Source organism: Kryptolebias marmoratus, linkage group LG5 (genome assembly GCF_001649575.2).
Source record: "Kryptolebias marmoratus isolate JLee-2015 linkage group LG5, ASM164957v2, whole genome shotgun sequence".
NCBI classification, from domain to species: domain Eukaryota; kingdom Metazoa; phylum Chordata; class Actinopteri; order Cyprinodontiformes; family Rivulidae; genus Kryptolebias; species Kryptolebias marmoratus.
In genome coordinates, this window is record NC_051434.1 from 3,645,846 (window position 1) to 3,654,916 (window position 9,071).

Consider the following 9,071-nt stretch of genomic DNA (forward strand, 5'->3'; position numbering starts at 1 on the left):
TGTGAAACTCGTTACGTCAGCAGCCACGCCCACAGACGTTGGACGTTACGTCACATTACGTTCTGAATAACCCAACAACTTCTGTGGTGTTCCCAAAAGCCGGAGCTCGAGGAAATGGAGCTTTCCCCGTTGTCTTTGCGGGGTTTCTGGTTCTAACCGGCGCCGAATCGGACGGAGCAGCTTGGATTTTGACACACTACGGCGATAAGACTCCGGGGGTGAGCGGGAGCTCCGCATTTAACAGAAAAGCGAAGAAGCAACAGGAGGTTCAGCTCAGCTGGGCGAACATGGCGACCCGCGGCACGTCGATAACTGCCCACTGAGCCGCCAGCCGAAACGAAACCAAACGCGACTGCTGCTGGACTTGGACATATTTTTAATGTTGCATGGATATCCGAGGCTGACCGGGACTGCTGAGCCTCTACCCGAAGTCGTATGGCGTCCACTCAAGCCCGCATAGGCCAGCAGGCCTTAGCGCTGCTGGACGTGGCGCTTCGGGTTCCCTGTATTTTCATTATCGACGCTATTTTTAACTCCTACTACGACCCTGGATCGGGATGGGCAGGGGTGATGGGAAAGGTGTTGGTCAGAGTTATGGGTAAGCAGTTTAAAGCGCAAAGCTAAAGCCACTAGTCCTTTTAGTTAGTGTCAACAACCAGCGTCAAGTTGTGACAGCTAAGCTAGCTAACTATGCTAACTAGCAGTGTGGACCTCTACCACCTGTCAGAGCGACTAAAGCCGATTTAACTACCAGCAGGAACTTCAATTTAAGACAGATCTGCTGACATACTACTTAACTAGTCTGTTTTAGCTAATTGTTAAGTCAAACCTGGCGTCTACAGCTCTCTGACTAGCTTGGATACTGCTAATGATAAGTATCCGGGCACAGGTGTTGTGTCATTTTTTGAATCCCCGCTAAACCGGCGGATCTTTCTGCCCGTCAGAAAAAAACTGTTCTTAACTTCACCCAAATGACTCCTGTCTTGTCTCAAACCTTGTACAGGCATTGTCCACATGCACTGAATTAATAACATAAAGGTCAACAATTGTTTGTTTTTGGTTAAAACTTTCAAAAAGATGCAATTTGGAGTACGAATTTGATCACATTTACTAAGGTAAATATTGTGTTTTGTGGCTCCAGCAGGCAGATTATATAACTAATAGTTTGCAGACCTTTGAACAGCTCCTAACCTCTGAAGAGTCTTCTTGATGGGGGTCAAAGAACTGTAGGTTTTAAGAGACATGGGTTCAGATATAAAGTATCTTTAGGAGGTTTTTAGTCACCAGTTTTTGGTCTCATGCTTTAACCTGTACTTTCATCAAAACACAAATCCAAGACTCTGTTTAGAGTCACTTATATCTGGGTTTGAACCCAAAACTTCAAATTTAAACTGCCTCAGTGTGATGGAAACCAGATTGATCAAATCAAACAAATGCAATCAGAAAAAAAAATGTATTATAAAGTTTTACACCCTTTTACCAAAATAATTATTTATTCAAAATGGTTAAATTCAACATTGTTTGGATTTTAATTATGATCAAATAATCAAGAGGCCTGAGTTTAGGGAGTCATTAGGCAGCATAAAACTTAATGTGATAATCATTCAGCCCATGCACCTAATTTATTCCAAGCCCTTTTATTTACGTCTGCATAAAGACAGGAACAGGCTAACACCTTTTGGTTGGACACATGCTCTGCAAGAACTCAGACATTTGATGTAACCTGTCTCCAGTGTTGCCATGGTGACGGTGAGACTTGTAGGAAGCTGAAGATGCTGCTACAATGAAAAGTTTTAACATTATTTATTATTAGGAAAATTATTTCTACAATGACAACTCTGTTGTTAATCATGTGGCAGCATCCTAATTTTTTTGGTTATTTTTATTATTTTGGTATTGCACACTTGTTGCAGGACCTGCAACAAATAACATAAGTTTTAATTTTATAATATGTCTGAAGAAATCTGACTTACTTTTTGTTTTACTTGTGCAGTTGTTAGTTAATGAGGATTATTGTTTTAATCTTTTAATTCCAACCAGTAAAAATAAAGCATTTTAATGTTTTTGTGTGCAATAAATTGTGATATAAACAATTTTTAATCTTTTCTAACTGTGTGTTTTGTGTTCCAGGTGTTCTAATCTCCACTGTGGTGCTGCTGCTGTCTCAGAAAGCCTTGTTTAAGTTCTACACCCTCTTCTTTGCTGTGCTCCTCGGCATGGCGGCAGCCCTCATAAACTATTACGCCACCTCACACTTAGACTTCTACGGCGCGTATTACAAGGCAGCGCTGGGATTTCGATTGCTGCCCAGAAACGGGACAACGCTGTGGCTCGGCATGGCCGCAGTCCAGCTCATCTTTGGCATCGGCTATGTGTTCCTGCTCAATCTTCAGTCGGTGTTCGCCGCGCTGGTCGTCCTGGACATCATGATCCCTCTGTGGGGGATGATGATTGAGCTTCCTCCAGATGTCAGACATCTGGTGGCTGTATTCTCAGGCCTGGTGCTTGTGCTCAACACAGCCGTCTGCTTAGCCATGAGACTCAAATGGTTCTACTACTCATGCCGCTACGTCTACCTGCTCGTGCGGCACATGTACAGGATCTATGGACTTCAGCTGCTGCTAGAAGATACGTGGAAAAGAATCAGGTTTCCTGATGTGCTGCGAGTGTTCTGGTTGACTAGGGTCACTGCCCAGGCGCTCATACTGGTTTATGTTGTGCGGGCGGTGAGAAAGGAGAGTGGAGATGCCACAGGAGGGGCAACAGATGGGAGCTCTGATGCACAGGTTAGTTTCTGACACATAAATACAGATCAGTGTTGGAAATGTCATATGTGCGTGCTTTAATGGAAGCTTTCCAATGATGAAAGGATTGTTTCTTTGTTCCCTTTTACTTTTTTTTACTTGAACTGACTTATTTGGGAGGTAAAATTTTAAGAAAACATTTCTGCCTCCTACCACTCATGCCAAAGTGACATGCATGTGCATTTATTTATGTGTTTTGTCTGCAGGAAACTTCCTCAGGCATTAGTTGTATCTTACCTGGCCCTAGTCCCTAAAATAAAACTGGATTTCCAGCATAAGAATTATGTCATAGATTACAGACTGAATACATTAATATATCTTATTTGTATGAACCCATTTTCAGGGCTACCTGTTTAGCTGGGACGTGTTCTGGGATCTGACAAGTAACTTGATCATCTCTGGCTGTGATTCCACTCTGACTGTGTTGGGTATGAGTGCCGTCATCTCCTCTGTAGCACACTACCTCGGCCTCAGTATCCTGGCTTTCATAGGTACCAGTCAGTTTTTTTATGTTGCACAACGAAGCATGCAAACTTCGGTGATCTGTTGTGCAAACAACTGTGAGAACGCTTCAAAATATGCGTGCGTTTCCTTTTGAAACTTCAGGTTCGACAGAAGAGGAGGACAAGCGTTTAGGCTTCGTGGCTCCGGTTCTGTTCTTCATTCTGGCTCTGCAGACCGGCCTCAGCAGCCTAGACCCAGAGGAACGTTTGGTAGGTTGCTCTGAACTCTTGTCTGGCTTTAGTGTTTGTTTATCTGCCATTTTTTTACTCTTCTGTCCAAATCATCATTAACAAATGCCATACGTAAAACATGAGGCATGAAGCTGGAATTGTCTGCTTTTTTACAAACCACACTTTATAAGAATATCAAAGTTATGAAGATTTGTGCTACAAGTTCTTTGTGCACACCCAGCTGAAGGTGCTCGTTATTCAGCCCATGTTGGCAAACCTATTTGTGTTGGCCTTATAGAGAGTCCAAAAACAAATTTTAATCATATTTTAACCTCAGGATTCGGCATGTAATCCATAATGATAATTTTATTGGAAGTTGGCTGATTAAATTTGTTGCTCAGATTGAATTTTTTTTTTACTTTTAGTGAAAATAAAAGTGGTAGTAATAAATGGCACCACCGCCTCATGAAATGCTTAAAATGCAGACTTTCCTAGTGGCCTTTATGCATCCTTTTCTTTCAGCTTGAATCTAAAAGCATGTCTGCTGTGTGGAAATGGAGCAGCTGATGTAAAACATCAGAGACTGAGTTGTCTTACCTTCCAGTCCCTGTTGGGATGTAAAAACACCTGATTCACTGCTTCACATCAAATGAAGACCTCCTTAAATAATTGATTGTGTCAGAATGAGGCTGTTTTGATCTTCTGTCTTCGTTCTTGTGCTGTGGTAACTTTTTAAGGTGTCTGTGACAGTGAATCTCTGTCACTTTGATCCAAAGGTCCGCCTGAGCCGAAACATGTGCCTTCTGCTGACGGCCATCCTGCACTTTATTCACGGCATGACCGACCCCGTCCTGATGTCCCTCAGCGCCTCCCACGTCTCTTCCTTTCGACGCCACTTCCCCGTCCTGCTGGTGTCCGTGGCGCTCTTTGCGCTCCCCGTGGCGCTCAGCTACGCCCTCTGGCATCACTACGCCCTCAACACCTGGCTCTTTGCTGTCACCGCTTTCTGTGTGGAGCTCTGCCTCAAGGTGAGTGCAGACGGTTTAGAAATTTCACTTTACTTATTCTTTTTTTATTTAAAGTGGTAATGAATAGTACAGGAAGGCCTTCCGTAGGTCTCTTGAAATTTAGATTTTTGTTTTCTCTGCAGTTAATGAAATGACATTATTTTTACTTGTAGTTTTAACATTTAAATAATCAGATCTTTTTTCAAAACCTCACTTCATACTTTACAGGTAATTTATCACGTTTGTTGACAACCATATTAAATCTGGGTTACCTTTCTACTGCAGCCCTCTCACTCGTTCACCACAACAACGGTCAGGTTCAGGTTACCCACAAAGCCAAAAAGGAAAAGCTCTACCACTAAAAGCGCATGTGCATGTTTTGTTATTCTCTGTAATATGACAGCATTTGTAACATTTTATTTAACCAGGCAAGTCTTCCTGAGATCACAGATCTCTTTTTAATGGGAGGCCTGGGCCTGAAGGCCTAAACATGCATGTTTTTGGACTTCATTGCAATAAAAATGTCATTCATGACAACATAAAGTAAACGATTTAATAACATTTCAAACATTAAATATTGGGACAATGGATTAAGATTGAATTTATGAAAGCCCAAGTCTAACAAAAGGTTTAAGATGTGAGTGATTAATAAAATATTAACTTTTTCCCCTTTTCCTTTTTATTTGCTCACAAGAATATAGTTTAAGCACTGAAAATAGGTTGGTAAATTATAGTCTGTCTGTTAGTTTTAGTCTAAATATCTAAAACTGTTCACATGGGATTTGTGTCTGCTGATGTACCAGTAATTATAAAAGTACATTTGTGATAATTGGGACATTTGATATAAGGACAGATTTGATTTTTGTTTGTTTTCAGCTGCTTTGAGACAGAGGAGCTACAGTTGAGGTCGAGTGTTGGTTAAAGGACCTACTCAATAAGGAGTTTATTTTTTTATCTGACTTTTCAAAGAGACTGAATTTTATTTGACAAAGAAGAGTCTAATATTACTGATCATTTTCCTTTTACAGCGAATCTGCAGCAGGTAATTAACTAATTTAAAACGACTCAAAGTAATTTCATGCAGGTGACACACACTCTTCATTTAAAGTGTTTACGTTTGCACAGTGGCTGCTGGTCTTTCTTCAGGTGCTGCATATTAATCTTTTGTCTCATTGTTTGTCCTCAGGTGGTGGTGTCCCTGACGGTCTACGGCCTCTTCATGGCTGACGGCTTCTCCAACATCCTGTGGGAGAAGCTGGATGACTACGTCTACTACGTGCGCTCCACGGGCAACATCATCGAGTTCCTGTTTGGTGTCATCATGTTTGGAAACGGCGCCTACACGATGATGTTCGAGTCGGGCAGCAAGATCCGCGCCTGCATGATGTGCCTGCACGCTTACTTCAACATCTACCTGCAGGCCAAGAACGGCTGGAAGACCTTCATCAACCGCCGCACGGCTGTCAAGAAGATCAACTCCTTACCAGAGGTCCGCGGAGACCAGCTGAGGGACATCGAGGACGTGTGTGCCATCTGTTACCAGGACTTTGTCACCTCTGCCCGCCTCACGCCGTGCCACCATTACTTCCATGCGCTGTGCTTGAGGAAGTGGCTGTACATCCAGGACACATGCCCCATGTGCCACCAGAGAGTTTATGTTGAAGACGAGGGCCGAGACAGAGCCGCGTTCTCGAACAACAACGGGGGCTACGCAGCGCCGCAGGCCGCCGCTGCCGCCGCTGCCGCCGCTGCCGCCGCTGCCGCGGGCCAACCCGCACCAGACGAGAACCAGCACGGACCGCCGGTCGCCGAGCTGCTGGCCAACGGCGCGGCGGCTGGGGCGCACGCTGCAGGAGGACCGGCAGGGCTGGAGGAGCTGCCAGGGGACAACGACAGCATAGAGTTCGACAGCATAGATTACGACGAAGACGAGTGGGGGACTCAGAACGGCAACACGCCAATCGAAGAAGACTATATTAATGATGACACAGACTCCACTGAGGACTGACATGAGAAGATTTATAGAAGAGAATATACATATATCTTTATTATATTTAAGTTAAAAAAGAACTATAAAACAACTTCAGCATCTTAATTTGTTCTTGAAAAAATGTCAGGGATGTCATTCTCTCTTTTTTTTTTTTTTTTTCTTCTTAGCTTTTTTTTTCTTTTTCTTTTGAGTTTTACTCTAAAGGGCTTGTGGAAAGCATAAAAGCTGCTCATTCTGTATGTGTGTCGAGTGGATATGTGTGTGAACAGGCTGCATGATGTAGACCAAAAACTCATATGGTTATCTTTAATTTTTCTTCAAAAGGTCGGTTAAACGTCTCTCTCTCTGTCAGTGGTGTCCAGTCCTGGTCCTGGTCCTGGATGGTCACTGCCTGCATGTTTTAGGTGTTTCTCTGCTGTGACACACCTGATGTGAATGTCTGAGTGACTAACAGGCTTCTGAAGAGCTTAAAGATCTGCTGAAGAGCAGAGAAACATCGGAAACATGCAGGATGGTGGCCCTGCAGGACCAGGATGGGACTCCACCGCTCTGTGCTCACAGCTTCTGCTACACAAACATCTGAAACAAATCAGACATTCTCCAGGTTTTGTCACTTCAGCTCTACAGTAAAATTGTGTCTGTGTGTAAAATGATACATACGGCTGCCTGCAGACGTTTATAGGCTGTGTCTTAAAATAGCAGTCCTTTAATCGTAGAGTAAAATGCTGGACAGTTTCACTGCTGAACAACTTTTCAAATTCAATACGTTTAGAATTCATGCAGGTTCTGAGTGCCCACTTCTTTCCTAAATGTTTAAAACCTTTAACCATCCTTTTGTCGTATTTGCCAAAAATTCTTAATCTACATCGAGGGTAGTTTAAGACATGCCAGTGTGATTCTTCCAACTTTATTTTAGGTTTTGTGTATTCAAAACTTCACAATCACGTCTCAGATCCTCCCTGAGGACTCTCACGCTCGCTGTCGGCCGATTGTGGCGCAGATTTCTGGTGAACTCAGTATTTTGGTCTTTTAACAAAAGTTAAATACTTGTGAACAAGAAGAGAGGGAATGAAGGCTGGAGAGAGAAAGACTGAGGTGTGTCTGCTGAAAGAATGACTTGGCTACTGTAACTGCTGATATACCTCTCATTACTCACTACTGGTCAGCTGACGTACATGATTACAGACAGAAGCACACTTTCTTTTTCAGATTAGGGCCTGAAATGATTTATTTCCACAATTCTTTTTGCAGAAACTATTTAATTAGGTTAAATGCTTGATTCAGACCCAGAAATGATTGTTTTTAAATAAGACTGCTATAATGGAAGTGCAATGCAAGCCACATTGGCGCATTTCTACTTCAAGTAAATGAAATGTATTAAGTAAAATTATTTCTCAGCGCAGTTTGTGTCCTTTAAAATGTGCCAGCTGCTCTGTTTGAATCACCTGAAAAGGGAAAATAAAGTATTATGATTTGTTTTTCATGTCGGGGAATAAAAATCACTAAGATGTCGGATTTGTTTCCAGTAAACTCTTGATTCTGATCACTTAGTCCAGCATGGACAGCAGCTGTGCTCATTTCAGGTCCTGCTGCACGAGTTAATAAGTTCTTTCAAGATTTTTAAACAACCAAAAAAATACATTTATGTATTTCTTTTTTTTTGGCCCTGAAAATTACAATCACCAACCAACCATTTTCCAAAGCTGCGTAATTCCTGTCATTTAATCTGTGATACATGTTGCAGTTTTGACCTACATCCAGGATTCTGCTTCTGTTTTTGAAAAATAAATATCCTACTGATCTTAAGTTTGAAACTGCTGGTACAAAGTTATTCTCCAAGATATAGTTTGTATTTTTTTTGTTTTGTTTTGTTTTGTTTTAACTGTAGAGCTCAGCCACCTTCCAGCAGCTACAGATTCTCATTTTGAATTTCTAGATTTTTAAAAAAAGTTTTCTAGCATTACTCTGAATATTGTGTTAGTACTTCCACAACCTGAACGTTTTCAGGCTTTGGCTACACGCTCTTTACTATTTTAATTATTGGTTGCTGAAAATGAACTGCAGGGAATCTGAATAATAATAATAATTAAAAAAAAGTATTAGAGAATTTGGTTGAAAAGCTGTACTTTTTGATATGCTTGAGCAATGAAGGATTCTGATTATTTTGATCTGAAATGTTTTTAAAAAGGTGAAAGTGTTTTTGCCTTTTGTTTTAAAAAAGATTTATGTAAATAAAATCATCTTTGATATTGTATTTTGGTCTCTATCTTTAACATTACAAACCTATTCTCAACAAACATTTTATAACAATTACCAGCACGTGGACATGAAGTTGACTCAGTTGACCAGTACATGGTGCTGTTTTAACTATTTCTCTTTTTTTATGCCACTCTGCTTAGACTAAAGTTAATTTTTTGACTCAAAGCATTACATTCATTAAGTTAAATAGGGAAAGTACTTATTGTAATTCCAGAGACTGGCATAAGACATTATATTAATATGCATTCAACAATTTTATTTTAGTACAATTTCATCAGTTAAGTAGAATGAACTTGTGATTTCAGAATTTGCAATTATCATGCTCGATTTGGATAGA

At 41.3% G+C, this 9,071-nt stretch overlaps 1 protein-coding gene across 1 annotated transcript; it reads left to right on the forward strand.

Annotated features, from left to right (window-relative positions):
• Positions 1–43: 43 nt before the first annotated feature.
• On the forward strand, positions 44–8,710 carry rnf139 (ring finger protein 139). Its single transcript, XM_017433851.3, has 6 exons — positions 44–598; positions 2,131–2,786; positions 3,148–3,295; positions 3,411–3,517; positions 4,255–4,506; positions 5,672–8,710. The coding sequence occupies exons 1-6, from the start codon at positions 436–438 to the stop codon at positions 6,491–6,493; spliced, it is 2,148 nt and encodes a 715-aa protein (XP_017289340.1). The 5' UTR covers positions 44–435; the 3' UTR covers positions 6,494–8,710.
• Positions 8,711–9,071: the final 361 nt, after the last annotated feature.